This window comes from Nymphaea colorata, chromosome 14, assembly GCF_008831285.2.
Source record: "Nymphaea colorata isolate Beijing-Zhang1983 chromosome 14, ASM883128v2, whole genome shotgun sequence".
Taxonomy (NCBI): domain Eukaryota; kingdom Viridiplantae; phylum Streptophyta; class Magnoliopsida; order Nymphaeales; family Nymphaeaceae; genus Nymphaea; species Nymphaea colorata.
This window is the reverse complement of record NC_045151.1, coordinates 3,599,192-3,619,090: the sequence shown is the minus strand read 5'-3', so window position 1 is coordinate 3,619,090 and position 19,899 is coordinate 3,599,192. Positions and strand designations below refer to the sequence as shown.

At 36.1% G+C, this 19,899-nt stretch overlaps 1 protein-coding gene across 1 annotated transcript; it reads left to right on the top strand.

Moving 5' to 3' along the window:
- The first annotated feature begins 17,566 nt into the window (after nucleotides 1-17,566).
- Nucleotides 17,567-19,649, top strand: LOC116267700 (uncharacterized). Its single transcript, XM_031649567.2, has 3 exons — nucleotides 17,567-18,041; nucleotides 18,827-18,967; nucleotides 19,227-19,649. Exons 1-3 carry the CDS (start codon nucleotides 17,658-17,660, stop codon nucleotides 19,380-19,382), a joined length of 681 nt encoding a protein of 226 aa, XP_031505427.1. The 5' UTR covers nucleotides 17,567-17,657; the 3' UTR covers nucleotides 19,383-19,649.
- The last annotated feature ends 250 nt before the right edge of the window (nucleotides 19,650-19,899 follow it).

Sequence of the window (19,899 nt, the reverse complement as noted above, 5' to 3'; positions counted from 1 at the left end):
GGATGTGCATAGAAGTCAAGGAGTATGGCACAACAGTGGCTGTTCTTGAGGTATATAAGCTTTCTCTCTCTCTTTTTTCTTTTTTATAATTTGTAACCATGTCTGGGCTGAAAGAAATGGTTCGTTGGCTGTTGCTTTTTCATGTTGTATCCCACTTATCTGAATCATGATGAACATAATAAAGTCTGTGCTGAAATTTCAGGAAAAAAGTTGAGAGATCATTTAGATGGTTGAGAGGGAAAGGAAAATTATGTCAGACATTTCAAGGGCCTTAAATGCACTATCAGAATTCTATCCAAGATTTTCAATTTTTGGTATGAACCATGATAAGATAAAAACATGTTCAAAGTTATGCCGACATTTAGACCTTTATTTTCATTGATTTGAATCAGTTTTTTTCTTTCTCCATTTTATTTATGGAGACTTTGGGTTTTGAATTTAACAATGATGAATTTCATCAGTACGTTAACAGCAGTTTGCCTTTGAGAAGCTTAAGCCAGATCCTTTTTGAGGAACTTTCTGCTTGCGATGCCACAGGGCAAATAAGGTGTGGATGTACCTTATATGGTTAAACGAGAGTAGCCTTGGACTTATTTTGCATATGAGCAGAAAAAAAGAAATAGCTCACTATAATATTAGTTGTGTTAAGAGACATTCTATTTTTTTGTGGCCTTCTGAAACTAATCAAAATGAAGACAAGGATTAAGAGTCACTCTAAAATTGAAGGACAAGATTCACTTCAAATGGTTAGTTAAATTGTTAAGGCTGAAGTATATAATTACTTTTTTGAAATAGACATTCATATTCTGTAGGGTCAATCGTCATTAAGGGGCCTTCTTAATGTTTCTAAGGAACTCAAGAAAGTTACACTAGGATCAAGTTTGTAGCATTTACCAGAATAGGCATGCCAAAATTCCTTGCATGTATTCCATGGAACCTTCACCAAATAGACCAATTTCCTTTTGTTTTTCTTATATTTAGAAAAAATTAGCACATGTAACATCAATAAAAAGTTGTTTTCTTGTGCAGATTTTCACCAATGCAGACAAAGCCCTGCCACTAGTGCTCTTAGTAGGTTAGCAGTAGAAGGCTGTTTATGACAGAATCATATGCTTCGAAGCACTTAACCCTTCTGAAAATCAGGCTGTTTTGGACAAGTCCTTCCTCTTGAATGTGGCAAAACCTGCATTGACTCAGACAATTCGTCAACATCTGAAATCACTGAATCAACTAAAAGAAGATGCCCCTCATACTTCACAAACCATCAATAGAAGCCTTCCTAGCTGCAATAGCATAGCAGGTCATCAACCTTAAAGGGACGGTAAGCTTCTTCCAAATAATTTTACCAGACAAGGCCTTTTGGTTTTTCGTAAACGTGTTAGAACTAATACACTTTTTCCATTGCAATATTTTATTTGATAACAGTGTGCAAAACATAGCCACAGCCAAGGAAGCTGGTTACACTAGAGCAACATTAAGTTTTCTGTATCTAGAAATGGATACCTCAGACATTCATACAAAATCTGTCATTTTCGAAACACAAAGCAACCTTGGGAACGACATTAGATTTCTATTGAAATTTCAAACTTTTCCTTGTGATTCTAAATACTACCATCATATCTGGTTTCGTTGACCAAGCATATGGTTGGCAGAAGGGAGCTGCAAAGTTGCAGTCAATGGGTTCAATATAACCTCATTCAAAGCACACAAGATAAGGGAACAGGCACTCTAGTGGTATGATTTTGTTGTTGCCGTTCATCTTGCATCCATAAACATGTGTGCGTCAATGAATTTGCTGAATGCAAACAGATACATGAATGTTTGACAGCAAATCCTATGCATGCCTTAGACACTATGGGCAGGGTGACTGTTTCCCATAAAGTCACATCTTTCAGTTCCTGTCATGAACGGACTGCAGAGTGACGTAGTTAGGGTGATAACAGTTGGATAGTGGCAGGCCAATAAGGGGCTTGGAAGACGTTCGCCAAGTCATTTTGTCTTTAAAATTTCCTACTTATATGAGATTTTTTACTGTTATAAGATGGATTTGAGACTTGTTAGTTCTTTTAGGTTGCAAATGGCTTCTTTTGGGATGGAAAACATGTCTTTGCTAAAGGTCAAGGAGATGAATGCAAAGCCGTCCTTGGCAGAAGCAATATATATATATATATATATATATATATATGTTCATATTTCAAAATCAATTTCGGTCTTCATCTTTACTGATATGCATTGATTATGAATCATATGTCTCCAAGCTATATTTATAGTTCCATAAGAGTTGAAAAACGTAGTCATATTTATTCAGTTTATTCCACTACGAACTGGATTTGATTTTTCAAGAACTTCAGTTATAGTGTCTGGATTTATATACTTCAAAAACTTTCTATGTTAGGTCATATTCCCTCATAATGCTTGTTTAATTTTGTCAAGAATCATTACTCTAATCAAGCCATTGGTTGTGTTGGTATAGGTTCTTCCTTATTCCTTGCCAGTATGCTAAGGAAGTTGCTAAGAAGAAGCAACAGTAACATGTCCAATTGATAGGATCTATAAAAATGATGCATTCGTGATCTAAACCATCCAAATTGTTTTGGATAAGAGAAGACAAATATCCAACAAGTTGAAGCTCTGGAAGATTATACTCTTGATAGATGTAACAATGATGAACAAAAGAAAATGGCTGGTAAATGATTGATTTGGGTCTAGTAGAGTAGATCTTTACCTTATTGTAATTTTGCTAATGAATTCACTTTATAGTGGTCAAAATTATATACGTATGATGACACTGGAAGATCCTATCAAGAAGCCCAACTCCGGGCTCCTTAACAAACATGGGAAACCTAACAAGAAGATATCTGGACCTCAATCTAGAGGTGTCACTCCATAAAGTGCTAGAATTCTGGTCCTCTCCATCATGAAGTCCTACCACGTGACTCATAACTTCAGGCCCATTTCTTCAGGACTCATAAGGTTCTAATATTTCAAGTGTTTATTTATTTTCCCCTTCAGAATAAAGATATGGAAAGTGGGAACATATTGTTCCTTTTTTTTAACTAATGAAGAACAATGTTTTACATAAAGATTTTTGTTGGGCTGCTGAAAAGATTATTGCTATTATCACCACTATGTGGTGTGTATTGATATCCGTATCCATGTGTGTGACTATGTCGTCAACATTTCGTCATAATGTGCAGATTATGATATTCTCAATTTGAATTTTATGATTCACAATCTCTATATATATTTTCTAATTTAACTTGTTTTCTAGTCATGGAATTAATGTTATAACCTACATGTTTGTTCATGGCAGAGGAAGAAAATGGTCATCAATAAAATGGATGCATGTTAACGAGTTTGAGGCATAATTGTTTATGATTCAAGGCAATTTTATATACAAAACATGGTTTCTGTATTCTATGATGTTCTGTTCCAGGCTGTAATCTCGTTCCAACCCTGTTTCACCCTGTTTTACCTCTTTAAGTAAACTCTAGATGACGAAACTGTTATTAGCCCTTACATTTTGGAATTGCTAATATTTCATAAAGCGTTGCACTGGTTTGTGTTGCTCGCTTTGTATTTTCTAGTGAAGAAAACCTGTTTTGGACCACAATGACAAAGTTACATGAAAGTGAGGCTGAATGTATGCATATAAACTTTGACATTTATCACTTTAAATACATCAAACTTCATAAGTAGCATTTAACTGCTTACCAATCTTGGACCAAATTCACACATTTACATGTTGAATAGGCTACACTAGGAAAGAAGCATGATCCTATGAAATGTCAAAGGCCAACCAGTGTACAGTAATTATCTCAAATCATGAATGAGGGAAATGGAATCCAAGAGAATGTAGGCCCTGAGCATAACAGAGGAGAGATATACCATATTCTATGTTCTCTGCAGCTTATGCCTATCCACATGTATAACTTAAGGTCACTAGCTCAAAGAGAGACAAAACATAGAATTGGAATCGATTTGTATTTGCCACCCAATCTATTCCTTAAAAAGGAAGAGAAACTAAATGATGTTTAAAAAATTGCAACAATTCTGATTAATAGTGAGTCAAATTTTGTAATGCTTTGCTAAAATCTTCCCATACCTATTATGAATGCCTTTCCCACTAGCAATTTAGTCATGGTGTGAATATCCTCCGATTATAATGTTGTGACATATTGTTGTCGATGTGTGAACTACATCTTCACACACACCTCATAGGTGGGACTATTGAGTTTAAGAAATCGTGCTCATGCTTTGAAATTATGTAGTTTTCAGGTGATTTTGGCGTGCCACAACAATGCAAGGGAGATTTGATACGTCTGGTAGTTTTGGCCTGTAGATCTACGCGACCGTTATTTTGACTTTTGTATATAACTATATATTTATAGAGTTTACGGCTCTATAACCAGCTCGTAATGGTTGGTGGGACCTTCAATATATAAATTATAAAGTTGGTCTAGATTGGTACAGATTTTTGTACACGTATTTGATTGTTAACCACACTATCAATGAATATGAACCCGGTCCTTAAACTGATTAGAGCCATTAACTACCTAAGACAGGTCGTGCAATGCGCTAACATGCAGGAAATTATTTGATTCACACTTTAGGACAGATCGGACCTACGCCAACTACTTAGGTTATGAGATTGTGAATGTTGCGCTGCAAAAAAAAAAAATCGGAGTACATTTTGAGATGTCACAAGGAAAATTTAATTCCTAGTTTAAATCAGCATGGTTGCCTATAGAGCAAAGATCAGCTTTCATTTGATGGATATCCGTTAGGTTTGGTGTATGATTTAGGCATTTATTTTACATAAATGTGCAAAACCTGATTGTGATCTTCATGTACTTTTGGAGTAGGGTAGCAACTTGTAGATATGATTTGACATGGGTTAACTTGAAGTGTTGATGTAGCTTTTAGTCTGTAATTAGTCTTGGGATATATAGAATTTGTGCACAGAACTTGAGAAATTATGGAGGAAAATCTGATTTTTTGCACAATTTTGAAGTCTTAGACTCTTACAAGCTTCACCTTCGTAGAATCTCAATAACTTCTGTTTTCATACTCTGGTCAATTTTGAAGAATTTTTATTTCCCTCTAGGAAAATGATTTGAAGTACCTTCTTTTGCTAATTGATCTGATAATTGTAGTTCAGGATAGTGATTTTTATTTGTTTTTTGGGATACCCCTTTCTGCATGAAATTATAGGAAGCTCAGAATTTGCTAGAGATTGTGGAATTTTATTGTTTTCAAGGCTTTTATTTGTTGATTTAAAGTTGGTTTTCAGTGTTAATTATCCATATAATAGCATATTTTTATGTCTTAAGATTCCAAGTCAAAGTCTTAGCATATCCTAGGGTGGTTAGTACGTAGTTTCTAGGTTGTGAGCAAGCAGATGACATATACATAGAGTTAGTGTCCTAATGAGATCTAAAATAGATTTTTGAAGGAAAAACAATTTTTTTGGCTCCAAAACAGTTTTTTTGGAGTGTTTGGATAACAGAAAAACTAGGTTTTATCAAAAATCATTCTTGAGAAAACCTAGTTTTCAAAAGGGATTGAATAATCCGGTCCTTCCTCAGGTTAAGAACAAAAAATGAGTTTTAAGTATGTCATCCAAATATGCAAACCGATCCTTTAGAAAAAGATTAGAACACCACCTTTTTTCACAAAACCATTTTTTTCGAAACAGCTTTTTCTGAAGGATTCATCCAAACACACCCATATTGTTTTAGGCTATTTCAGTTTTAGTTGTAGAAATAAGCATACGCAACATTCGTTTACTTCCTGTTTGGCAGCTCTATGAAAGATCACAATACTAGTGAATTTTCTTTAAATAAATTTACGTATAAATTTTAAAAAATTTCACTTGTTCTGTATAAAAATTTTGAAAAATGATATTTTGGCCGTAGTCAAAATTTAGAAACTTGAATTCGGCCTGACTCATGAAAATTTTCTGACTTTGCCCCTACTTCTAGGGGGGTGGGACAGCAGCTCAGGCTAATGGTTGGTAAGTGGTAGTCAGCTGGTTTGAGTGATATGCACATACATTTATGGATTGTTTGGCAAATAAAATTAGTATGTTACTGTTTCATGTATTTATCTCAAAAATTAATGCAGATTCATGAAACACTTTTACACCAATTTTCTCTTTTCACTCATAAATAGCACTAGTCTGGTTTCACTAGAGCAACGTTAAGTTTTCTGTATCTAGAAATGGATACCTCAGACATTCATATAAAATCTGTCATTTTTGAAACACAAAGCAACCTTGGGAATGAAATTAGATTTCTAATGAAATTTCAAACTTTTCCTTGTGATTCTGAACACTACCATCATATCTGGTTTCGTTGACCAAGCATATGGTTGGCAGAAGGGAGCTGCAAAGTTGCAGTCAATGGGTTCAATTTAACCTCATTCAAAGCACACAAGATAAGGGAACATGCAGTCTAGTAGCATGATTTTGTTGTTGCCATTCTTGCATCCATAAACATGTGTGTGTCAATGAATTTGCTGAATGCAAACAGATACATGAATGTTTGATGGCAAATCTTATGCATACCTTAGACACTACAGGCAAGGTGACTGTTTCCCATAAAGTCACCTCATTGAACCTTTAATGATCTTTTTTCCTTCATTCAGTTCCTGTCATGAACGGACTGCAGAGTGACGTAGTTAGGGTGATAACAGTTGGATAGTGGCAGGCCAATGAGGGGCTTGGAAGACGTTCGCCAAGTCATTTTGTCTTCAAAATTTCCTACTTGCACAAGATTTTTTACTGTTATAAGATGGATTTGAGACTTGTTAGTTCTTTTAGGTTGCAAATGGCTTCTTTTGGGATGGAGAACATGCCTCTGCTACAGGTCAAGGAGATGAATGCAAAGCTGTCCTTGGCAGAAGCAAGATATGTATATGTGTGTATATATACGTATATACATATATATATGAATATATATACATATATGTATATGTATATATGTACATATATACATATATGTACATATATATACATATATATGTATATATATACACACACACACACACACACACACACACACACACACACACATATATATATATTATATATTCTCATATTTCTAAATCAATTTCTGTTTGCAACTTTACTGATGTGCATTCATTATGAATCATATGTCCCCAAGCTATATTTATAGTTCCATAAGAGTTGAAAAACATAATCATATTGTTCAGTTTGTTCAGTTGAAAAACATAATCTTATTGTTATTGTAATTTTGCTAATGAATTCACTTTATAGAGGTCAAAACTATATACGTGTAATGACATTGAAAAATCCTATCAAGACGCCCAACTCTGGGCCCCTTAACAAACATGGGAAACCTAACAAGAAGATTTCTAGATCTCAATCTAGAGGTGTCACTCCATAATGTGCTAGAATTCTGGTCCTCTCTATCAAGAAGTCCTACCACATGACTCATAACTCAGGCCCATTTCTTCAGGACTCATAAGATTCTAATATTTCAAGTGTTTTTTTTTTCCTTTTACAATAAGATATGGAAAGTGGAAACATATTGTTCTTTTTTTTAACTAATGAAGAGCAATGTTTTGGACTCACTTTTATATAAAGATTTTTGTTGGTCTGCTGAAAAGATTATTACTATTATCACCACTACACGGGGTGTATTGATATCCGTATCCATGTTTGTGACTATGTCTATCAACATTTGTTTGTAATGTGCAGATTATGATCTTCTCAGTTTGTATTTTATGATTCACAATCTCTATATGTATTTTTTCATTTAACTTGTTTTCTAGTCATGGTAATTTAATGTTATGACCTACGTGTTTGTTCATGGCAGCAGGTTTGCCCTGTGACTGAAGGAAAAAAATGGTCATCAATAAAATGAATGCATGTTAACGAGTTTAAGGCATAATTTTTGATGATTCAAAGTAATTTTATATGCAAAACATGGTTTCTGTATTCTATGATGTTCTGTTTCAAGCTGTTATCTCGTTCCACCCTGTTTGCACCCTGTTTTACCTCTTTAAGTAGACTCTAGATGATGAAACTAGCCTTTACATTTTGGAGTTGCTAATATTTCATAAAGGGGTTGCACTGGTTTGTGTTGCTCGCTTTGTATTTTCTAGTGAAGAAAACCTCTTTTGGACCACAATGACAAAGTTACGTGAAAGTGAGGCTGAATGTATGCATATAAACTTTGACCTTTATCACTTTAAATACATCAAACTTCATAAATAGCATTTTACTGCCTACCAATCTTGGACCAAATTCACACTTTTACCTGTTGAATAGGCTACATTAGGAAAGAAGCATCATCCTATGGTATGTCAAAGGGAAACCAGTGTACAGTAATTATCTCAAATCATGAATGAGGGAAATGGAATCCAAAAGAATGCAGACCCTGAGAAGAACAGAGGAGAGATATACCATATTCTATGTTCTCTGCAGCTTATGCCTATGCACATATATAACTTAAGATCACTAGCTCAAAGAGAGACAAAACATAGAATTGGAACAGATTTGTATTTGCCACCCAATCAATTCCTTAATAAGGAAGAGAAACTAAATGATGTTTAAAAATTTGCAACCATTCTGATTAATATTGAGTCAAATTTTGTAATGCTTTGCTAAAATATTCCCATACCTATTTTGAATACCTTTGCTAGTAGCAATTTAGTCATCGTGTGAAGATCCTCCGATTATAATGTTGTGACATATTCTTGTCGATGTGTGAACTACATCTTCACACACACCTCATAGGTGGGATTATTGAGTTTCAGAAATCATACTCATGCTTTGAAATTATGTAGTTTTTAGGTGATTTTGGCATGCCACAACAGTGCAAGGGAGATTTGGTAGATTTGATAATTTTGGCCAGCAAACATCTATGCGACCATTGTTTTGACTTTTGTACATATTTGTGTGGTTTGCGGCTCTATAACTAGACCAGAATGGTTGGTGGGATCTTCAATATGTAAATTATAAAGTTGGTCTAGATTGGTACAGATTTTCATACATGTATTTGGTTGCTAACTATACTAGCAATGAATATGAACCTAGTCCTTAAACTGATTAGAACCATTAACTACCTAGGACAGGTCGTGCCATGCGCTAACATGCAGGCAAATTATCTATACATGCTTTAGGACAAATCGGACCTACGCCAACTACGTAGGTTATGTGATTGTGAATGTTGCGCGACAAAAAAAAAAGTACTTTTTGAGATGTTACAGGGAAAATTTAATTCCTTGTTTAAATCAGCATGGATGCCTATAGAGCAAAGATCAGCTTTCGTTTGATGGATATCCGCTAGGTTTGGTGTATGATTTAGGCATTCATTTTACATAGACCTGCAAAACCTGATTGTGATTTTCATGTGCTTTGCAGTAGGGTAGCAACTTGTAGATATGATTTGGCATGACTTAACTTGAAGTGTTGGTGTAGCTTTTGGTCTGTAATTAGTCTTGGGCTATATAGAATTTGTGCACAGAATTTGAGAATTTATGGAGGAAAATCCGTTTTTTTGCACAATTTTGAAGTCTTTTAAGCTTCACATGTGTAGAATATCAATAACTTCTGTTTTTCATATTCTGGTCAATTTTGAAGAATTTTAATTTCTCTCTAGGAAATTGATTTTAAAGTACATCTTTTTGCTAATTGGTCCAATAATTGTAGTTCAGGTTAGTGATTTTTATTTGTTTTTGGGATGCCCCTTTTTTATGAAATTACAAGAAGCTCAGAATATGCTAGAGATTTTGGAATTTTATTGTTTTAAAGGCTTTCATTTATTCATTTAGAGTTGGTTTTCAGTGTTAATTATCCATATAATAGTATATTTTCATGTCCTAAAATTACAAGTCAAAGTCTTAGCATATCTTGGCGTGGTTAGTGTTAAAAACGGAAAAGATAAAGAAATTTTAACGTGGAGTAATTTGATTTATCCATGGAAGGCCATCGGCCTTAAAATTGATAAAGTATGCCAATCTCTTATATATAGGCATTACAACTGAGATAACTCCTTATTTTAAGAAGTTGTTACAAGATATTCATTATCGATAAAACGGTTCTTTGATTTGTGCTCTTAATTGTTTCCATAATCCATCGTCTTGATCTTTGCCATCATATTTGCAAACGATCCTTTCCATAATGTTGGCATCCTTATCATATGTGTTGTGTGGTTAACCATCATTCTTTTCAGTTAGTACCTAGTTTCTAGGTTGTGCGCAAGCAGATAAGATAAGATATACATATAGTTAGTGTCCTAATGACATCTAAAATAGATTTTTGATAGACAAACAAAATTTTGGCTCCAAAACATTTTTTTTTAGTGTTTGGATGACGGTAAAACTAGGTTTTATCAAAAATCATTTTTGAGAAAACCTCGTTTTCGAAAGGGATTGAATAGCCCGGTCCTCCCTCAGGTTAAGAACAAAAAATGAGTTTCAAGTGTGTCATCCAAATATGCAAACCATCATTTAGAAAATTATTATAACACCACTTTTTTTTCAAAACAGTTTTTACTGAAGGTGTCATCCAAACGCACCCATATCGTTATAGGCTATTTCAGTTTTAATTGTAGAAATAAGCATATGCGACATTCGTTTACTTCTTGTTTGGCATCTCTTTGAGATCACAATACTAGTGAATTTCGACTAACATAGCTCTCATTCTTCGTATTGAACGTTGTTTTAGCTGGCATAAAACATCAAGTAATTACCTAAACGATGCAACAAGACAACAACCCAAATAAAAATGGACTTTGAGTGTTCGAGATAACCAATACCTAACTCAATTGGGTGGCACTAGTAGACGATCAGTTTCCATTTCAAGTATCAGAAGTGTCAGCCTCCTGTATTGAAAAAGGAGGTCATCGATATGCAAATTGAAGCATAGCAAACGCAACAACCCGAGGCATTAGAAGCAGGCCCTGTATCTTAGTGGAACAAAAGTTTGAATTAGGAATGTCAATGGATTGCATGTAAATCAGATATACCCTAACCATATCCACTTGTTTGGATATTCACATATTTGGATTCAAATACAAACAAAGAAAAGTCATATCCAAATCTGAATCCAAAATCTGATTTCACTATTCGAATCTGATCCCGATTTGATTTTTACATTCATATTCAAATTTTGAACCGAATTTGGCCGATTTTGAAAATGCAAGAGCATTAGATATATGATATTTGTTTAGAAATAAATCAAATCCAAATCCATATCTGAATCCAATTGGATATTCACGTTTATTTGAATCTGAATATGATCAGATGTTATTTCTTAAATCTGAATTCAATCTAAATTCTCAATCATATATTATTTTTTTTCCATATACAATTTTTTTTATGAGAATGGGTTCAGTTGGATTTCTGATCCAAACCAGATATATTAACGTCTCTAGGTTAGATGGGAGCTTCGGCTCTCTTCCGAGCAGTATGTCTCCTCCGCTCCCCTGGAACTATATATGACTTGTTTTATCAAAAACCTCCCATGGACAGATGCTAGCTAGCATGACAAACATTTATGTGCATGAGGAATGCCACTATTTTGAGCTCACTTGAGATACCAACTATTGACTTAGTTTGACATGAGAAGGGAAAAGCAAATCCTGGATAATAATTGGCACAATGAAAGCGTTGCCAAAAAAGTTGAAAAGGATATAGCAAGATAGAGGTAAGCAGCAGATTCTACGTACATGTTCCTCCATTCAAGTCAAAACTGAAAAACAGTAGTGGATGCTATTATCTGCATGGCTCCTGTTCATGCTGAGTACTCTTTGTATCTGATGTTTATCTTGCGGCCACTGTAACACGACGGTTGATGCTCTGACACAGCCGTTGCCCAGTCTCAGAGAACTATCCAACTGTTTTCCAATGAATATCTATTGAAAGGCATACTTTACGTTAAATAATTAGCTTCTCAATTCTTAATTAACCATGTTTTAGTTCAAAATAATTTGCCCATTAGTACAAATTTTCTCGTAAAGAGTCTATAATATATACCAACGCAGTACATCGTGTGGTCGTGATTGGACGGAGCTCAAGGTGGCCGGAGGATTTCAACTCCTCATAATATATAACTATATAATTCAGGTTAAGTACAATAAAAGTGTATTGTAACTACTATGTGCATAACGTGGTGCATGGAAAGAAGAGGTCAGGGCAAATTCACATTTCCACTGGTGTGTGCGTGTTTGTGTGCGAGTACCCACTTTAACTCATGGCAAATTCATGCTTAACCACAAAAAGCAGTAATTATCTTTCCTCTCTCTTTCTTAATATTTTCTCTCTCTTTTTTTTTTAATAACTGGGCTTAGATTTGGCTTGGAGAAAGAAAGAGTTTACGCAAATTCCATTTTATATGATTTTTTTGGGATGTCTAGAGAAGGAGCTAACTAAAAAAAATGAACATGCATGCATAGAAAACTCAGTCCCTCTTGTGCCCGATACGGTGTGCATGTACACTGAATTAGTTTTTCTTTTAGTGCGTGTTGCACAATTCAAAACTTATACATCTACCTGGTAATGTTTTTTTTGCTGGAAAAAAACATTCTCTGATCAAATTTTTTTGATGAAAGATTTAAGTTTTTAAGAGTTAAATAATGGAAATTGTAAGCCATTAGTAGTATTTTAATTAAACCCTCCAACGCTTGTTTTATTTGCCACAAATTGGTGGTCTAATAATGGATCCCATAATTAAGCGCATCACATAGATTACACCCATATATATACTCAAATTAATTCTTTAAAGAACGTAAAAAAATGAAAAAATATATATACTTGGCTAAAAATGGTCCCATCAGGAGGAACCAATCTGTCCTATTTGGGTTAATTTGTATTTGTGAATGCCTGTGAAATTTCACCAAAGAATTTAGTGGAACCGCTTGCTCGACAGCCTATAAATCAATATTCCTTTTCAAGTGAAGTTTGAGAAAGTTAAATAAAATAAGTGCAAATTGAAAAAGAAGAACGAAAAAGTTTCTGAGAGTACTGTTCATCATATACAGGAAAGTTGACTATTGTATATGGAAATCTCACACTTTTTGGTTCTTTCTTGGTGTCCTTTCAAATGAATAGATCTTCAACTAGATTCGGATTATTTGGCGTTTCAAGATTTTTTTGAAAGAAACAATCAGCTCTGTGTAGAATTAAATCTAGTACCTCAAACTTTTCAATATTCTGGCGACTTAAGCAACCAGAAAAGACAGAACACAGATAAACCTTTCTCTCAGCTACCCCGTTTTAGGAAAAAACTTTGTGCAGGGCAGCGGGATTTTAACTTAGCTCCTCATTGAACTGAGAAAAACAATAGTTCCAGAAGGATACTAATTAAGTGGGCCAAATGCTTACCTGCTGCAGGCATTGTAAATATTATTTTTCACCACACAAATAGTTTAGTTAAACGAAAATAATTGGATCCGTTATCGATATTCTTTCAAATAAAATATGCATAAGTTTGTCTTGGCAACTTATACGGACGTCTGTCCCATATATCACTAGGAAGATCGAGATCTTGACAAAAGGCTTTATAAAACCTTCATACCAACTAATCATATTTAGTAGCAAGCGATCTACTATTGTGTTTTTGTACACTTTGCTTCCTCGACATATCTTACATGCATTCTTTCATTTAACCACTAGATTCTTACGTCCCTTGAGAAGGCTGGTGCAATGGCTTGGGATAGAGGCTGCCAAGCAACCAGTCTCTATTTCGACTATGATCAATAGCATCAACTCCTTGTGTTGTAAAAGTGGATGTCACTGATATGTAAGTTGAAACTCTCATCCTGAGATACAGAAGATAGGCCTTGTACCGTAAAGAGAGAAAGGGGTTGGTTGGGAGTTTCAGCTCTCTACTGGGAGTTGCGTTTCCTTGCTCACTGGTGTATGATTAACCTCCATAGTTAAATGAAATAATTAGAAATCAAAACTAAGCATATTTTTCATTATTCCATCAAAACTTGAGTCTTGTTTGTCTTTCTAGAATTAGAAATGGGACGCCTGTTGTCAACGGAAGGTCAGGACTAACGTACGGTTGTGGAATTTGCCGAAAGAAGAGTTGTCCCTTTCTTACCAAGGTTGGATACTTCTATTTCATTATCTTCTAAAAGTGAAATGATCATTCTGTTTGCCTTCTTCATGAAGTGGGCTTCAGTGGGGAGGGGCTAGTTAGGCATGCCTTGATTGCTTGCCCTAAAGGAATTGATAGGGACTCAAATCCTTTGTTCCATTGCAAGTTAGTCTCCAGTGGGGATCATTACTTTAAGAAAAAATTATAGCACCTTTCACAGAAAAAGCATGAGACAAGATATGTCTGGAATTTTGCATTCCTTTTTTGGATGCTTATCATTGTTGACATCTAGAAGTTGGGTGTAGACCTAACTGAACAGTTTAGGATCCAAACAGTCTTCTCCAATAACCTAACTTCAATGTTTCATTAAGGGGCTGCTTGACAATAGTAACTAATTGTTATTGTCTAATGAATCTGCCTAAGAAACTAGGGGTAAACTCATGTAATACTATGTTATAGTGTCTCTTGAGTTTGCCCCATGTTTTTAGGGGAAAGTTTATAGAATAACAACAACGTGAAACTGTTGCCAAACGGCCCCTAATGGTATACTTGATCACCTTTATATTATGCTTAAGCTGTTTGATTTTCATTTTCTAGAGTTGAGTGTCTTTAGTAACTTTGTGAAACCGAATATTTTGTCAAGCTCTTTAAAGCATGCATTTGAAAGTTCTTCAAACAATTATTATCACAATTTGCTATAATTATCATTCCACATTCTGCTAGTCGTTGTCGTTTGACAATATGGGCCTTATGGGCCTGTATCTCTACCTTTTGATCTTTTATGATAAGGCCAGTGTTTGATTTGACAATACATATCTGTTTTAGTGAATTTGTCAATCAAAGGCTTGACCACCTGACTAGGGTTTTGACATTTTTTTCTGCCCTAAAAATGTTACTCAGGGTGGGTACTCATGCATAGGGAGTTGCCTACACGGTCCCGCAAAATTTGTTCATTTACATATTGGTGCCCCTAGTAGTTTGCTTATTTATATTTTTTTGCCCCTCAATCATTTTACCATATATTTAAAAGGTGTATAATGTTTTTGAAGAACTTATCTGACTGTTTTACTCCTTTCAGTACTCATGGCGAGTTTTACTTTTGAAGTCAAGGGGGATGCAACTTGCCTCCGTAAAGTTAAGTCATGAAATCACATCAAAAGATGAGACCCAATCTATTGGCACATAGTCTTACTATACCTGACACCTTTATTAAGAGTAATTAGACCAAAGACTAAACTATATCAATCTATTATTTAAGAGATTGAATATCGTCCAGTACTGTACTGCAAACTAGGCACCTTGAACTGCTATTGTTAGTAGGAACAACTAACAGGGCAATCATAAAAGCAATTGGAGTTCAAATCACATGAGGGCCATGCACCTCTTTTGCAAGCCAAAGGATGCATGGGTTCTGAAGGCCTTGCTTCCTGTCCATGTTACATGTTAAGGATCATATTGAAGAGAAGAAGGCAGGTTCAAATTCAAATATATGAGTGGTTCCTAAGAAAGTGGTTTGAATGCTATAATCAGCATATAGATCAGCTGGAAGCAATTCAGTTATTAATTGTAATCAAATTTGGAATTTGAAAGTTATTGGCCTCATGTAGCTATGACGCCCACGTCTCTTTGAATAGTTGTTGTTGCCAACAAAATTTTGAACTTATTGCAAGCAAGTGGAAAGGAACCCCACCGCTGGGGTGACAGGCTGAAGCTCCCTTCTATTCAAATTGAGACTTAGGTAAACTTATGGTTACTCCCTTCAACTCGAGAGTAGCCTTTGTCACCATTTGCAGTCCAGAGAAGTAGTGCCCATATGAATCAACCTAATGATCAGGCTCTCACTGGCCGGCCAACCTGACCAACAACTATGGGGGAGACCAATCGATGATTGAGAAACATCTTAGACTATGTTTTCTTATAATCAATTGGAAGCCATTTCTTGGTAAATTAAGAAGCAAAATGCAATTGAATTGTCATCTTCAAAAGCAGAATGTTCAAGGAAATGACTCATTGGTCCAGTTGTTCCTTATCAAGAGGGTAATATAGAAAGAGGCAATCTAGTTAGGGCAGTAAGATCAGAGGAGCACGATCCATCTTTTCAGGGGATGATTCTTGAATCTTCGGATTTTTTAAAATTCCCCACGTAATCATATCTTGGTGAAGGCTCTGTAGTTACGTTAGATAGATGAACATCCAAAATGTATTACCAAAAGGAAAAAAATCTTGAAATTAACCCCCAAAGCATCTCAATCTAAGTGAATTGCTGAGGCCTCTCAGCCATTTAACATGTCTTACTAGAGTAAATTAGGGAGTCGATCTTGACTGATTAGTAATATCTTATTCTATATTTACTTCCATGAAAAAAATATACATTATATATATATAGTTATCTTTAACATTTTACCCAGTTCTTTTCTAAGCCAAAGACCTCTTTATGACAAAATCATGCCCAAAGTTTTAGAAAAACATGAACGTCCATAGATCATTCGAATATTCAAACTATATACATAGTATAGCTGGTTGGCTTGATAATCAGACGGATAACGTGTCCTCAGCTCGATTCCTATGAGTAGTTACTCTTCTGAAATGTAAATGATGATATTGCACTACACTAAAATTGAAGAGTGTACATATGGCCTCCTAAATCCCAAAGCAGCCAGTAGATTGTAACGAAAGTGGACATAGTTCTAACGACTTTTGGATAAATGACAAGCTTTATTTCAATAAACCATCCGTAGCATCATGCCTTTTGAATGAGGCGACATTATCTTCCTAGCTTTACAGAACTTGTAAAAAAGTCTGGAGCCGTTGCCTTTCAAGCTCTACAAAAAGCTAGAGATAGGTCTCTACAAAGTCGATCACGCCTGAAAGAAGCTTTTTTGTGTGGTTTTAGTTTTTTCTGAAAAAAAACAAAATTAAAAAATAATTATACCATGCCTAGCATTTTTTCAGCATATCTAATCCTATCTCTGATATGACATGATTTGAAATCCCTTACCCAACAATAGAAAAGAGGAAGTAATCACTAAAACTCTTTTGATTATACCAAAAATCGGTCCATGCAAATTTTGAGCATGTCAATTTCACTTGTTCTAGTAACATTTATGGTTTTTGTTAATTTATTGTGTTATTAACTGGATTCTTTGATTTCTCTACCAAAGTTCCCGTCTTTGAGAGTACGATTAAGTTTAGGCATCGGACCTCGGCTCGATTAAATTTAAAAATATTTTTTAATATAAAATAATGTAAATATAATTAATTGTAATAAAATATTATAATATATATAATATTTATAATTATGTACTTAAAAGTAGTTTACTTTAACGTGTAACTTTATTATATTCTTTATCCCATTTGTCTCCGGAGTTCTATGACTAGGAAATAGGCCCCACTCTTGGTCCGCGTCTTTGCAGCCTCGCAGAGTCGCCGGCGTATCGGTTTTCGTCGCCGTATAAAGCCAACGTCTCCGTCCATCGCCGCTCACTTCCGACTAGAGTGCGAAGCGCCGTTACGTCAAAGGTCAAATCGGGCCTGCCTCCTCTATAAATTCCCGACCCCGTCCCTCGCCCACCTCACGCATCCCATGGCGTCATCTTTCCCCGATCCCTTCGTCTTCGGCATCCTCCCCGGGATGTCGCATGACGCCTCGCCGGCATTCTCCATCGCGGAATCAGAAAGCGATTTTCCAGCAGAATTTCCCCTGATTCCGTCCCTCCTAGATTTCCTTCCGGCGTTCGACAGCTTTCACGCTACCCGCCCCTCCTTCTCTGGTCACATCAACGTCCCGGCCTACCCCAACCCGGGCTGGTTGCCGGATCCCGGGTCAGTCAGTAGCCGTCCGGCGCGGCATTTCTCGCCGGAAGATTTCGGCAGCCACTGCCTTCGGCGGCCAGCGTCGGAGTTCGAGGTCGGAGTCGATGCTCTGCTGCCGGATCTCCGGCGAGTGCTGAGTGCTGGAGACATTCAGGTACCGCCTCTCTTCCGTGTCCGTACCGGACCAATGACAGCACCAGAAATAGGAGAACTTTTGGTACTCTGCACGGTCCATTACGATACTCTCTTTCTCGATCATCAACTCCAGTGAAACAAAGGACGCCCTCTAGGCTGTAGAGATGCTATCCGTCCCGCCGTCGATCTCCCGAAGAGAAAAAAAAAATTATGGACCGCTTTTTGCTTTTGACAGGGCGTGAGTTTCAGTTGTTTTCAAAATTTTGCATTTTTTGGCGGACATACGTATGGAAACTGCCAGCTGCCGGATGTCGCTTGATGATAAAAAATTATATAAATTCCGGTAAAAAAAAATAAATTGTCATTAAAACCATCGTAAACCAGCTAAAGCTACTGATTCCAAGGCCAATTAATGGTTTGAAGAGCAGTAGCATTTGGTCATTGATGAGTGAAACGCTCTCCACTTAGATTCAAAAGTCGCCTTAGACCCAAGAAATATGAACTTTGGCCTCTTCGGACTGTCTCCCCCTCCAAGGCCAATTCAACCGAATGAATAACATGACATAATTTAATATAGACGGCAAGGTATCACTAAAGGTGTTCAATAGATAACTAAATAAATGAATACATGAACTATATTTTTATTTCATCAAGTGTCATTAGAATTAGAAATTAGTGGCACCAACTCTACGCTAACTTGATAAATTTATTCAGATCAATTTTTTTCTGGCGCACACACTAGTAGCATCTGTTCATGTGTACATTAGGAGTGTTCTCTGATTGTCTTTTGCTGTTCTTCATCAGGAGAATAGGAGCAGAAACATCATCGATGGAGTGGAAGAAATGGGGCTCAGGGTTTGCCGGTATTCGCCGGAGGAGAAGAAGGAGAGAATCGAGAGATACTTGAAAAAGAAGAACCTCAGAAATTTCAACAAGACTATAAAGGCATGACCCTCTTTACTTTTTTCACCCGTGGATTGAAACTTATGCAGGGGTCGATCATCCTCTCCAACAAATCCAGTTACCTTTCCGACAAAACGGGAAATTCCGATTAAAAATCTCATGTTTGGCCACCATTGTTTTTTTAAATCCGTGGTCTGGCTCCCCGTAAATTTTCTCCCACCTTGCTTAAAAAAAAAAAAAACTCGGAATTATGTAACTTTACGCGGTAATTTAACCGTGATTGATTCTGGAAAATGTACAGTACGCCTGCCGGAAGACCTTGGCCGATAGCCGGCAACGGATTCGGGGAAGGTTTGCAAGAAACGATGAACTTCAAGATTCAATCTCAAGGACCGCGATCGGAGAGATTCCGCACGGGGATGAAGTCCAGGACAGTGAGTTGTTAAGCTACTACTAGTTGATCCAAGAAAGAAGAGAGATGTCATTGTGCATCAGTCAGCAGTGTCCCTAATTTCCGACCACGCAGAGTCCCGAATAACGGAAAAGGATCGCCGGAGTATCCTATCTTTGGCATTGCGCACATGCAATTTTTGTCATGTTGGCCGAGTTAGTACTTGTTTCTGCCAGTTTCAAGTGGCAATTATGTATGTAATGGGAAACTACTTTTGTTTATAAATTTAGCTTCGCTTGGAGGAACTAATCACATGCATCTCTGGCGCCGTTCGCAGTCCCGCGTTCCCAATCGACCCTCGTTAGTTGCCGAGGGCACAAACTTCTACCCCAATTGTGGGGTGGTCAAATTTCATTGAAATAAATATAACTACATTTATTGTAAAAAAATGGGAGAGTTTTTTATATTACGTATACTAAATTCTTTATAAATGAGATAAACCTTTTTAAAATTACTAGTATGTTTCGATTGGAGCAGGTTTATTTGTTAAGATATTATACTTATGATGGTGGTCAGTAGCTAA

Coding starts and splice junctions, on each gene's coding strand:
- LOC116267700 (XM_031649567.2), top strand. CDS start 17,658: ATGGCGTCATCTTTCCCCGATCCCTTCGTCTTCGGCATCCTCCCCGGG. Junction 18,042..18,826: donor TGAGTGCTGGAGACATTCAG/GTACCGCCTCTC, acceptor GTTCTTCATCAG/GAGAATAGGAGCAGAAACAT. Junction 18,968..19,226: donor ATTTCAACAAGACTATAAAG/GCATGACCCTCT, acceptor GAAAATGTACAG/TACGCCTGCCGGAAGACCTT.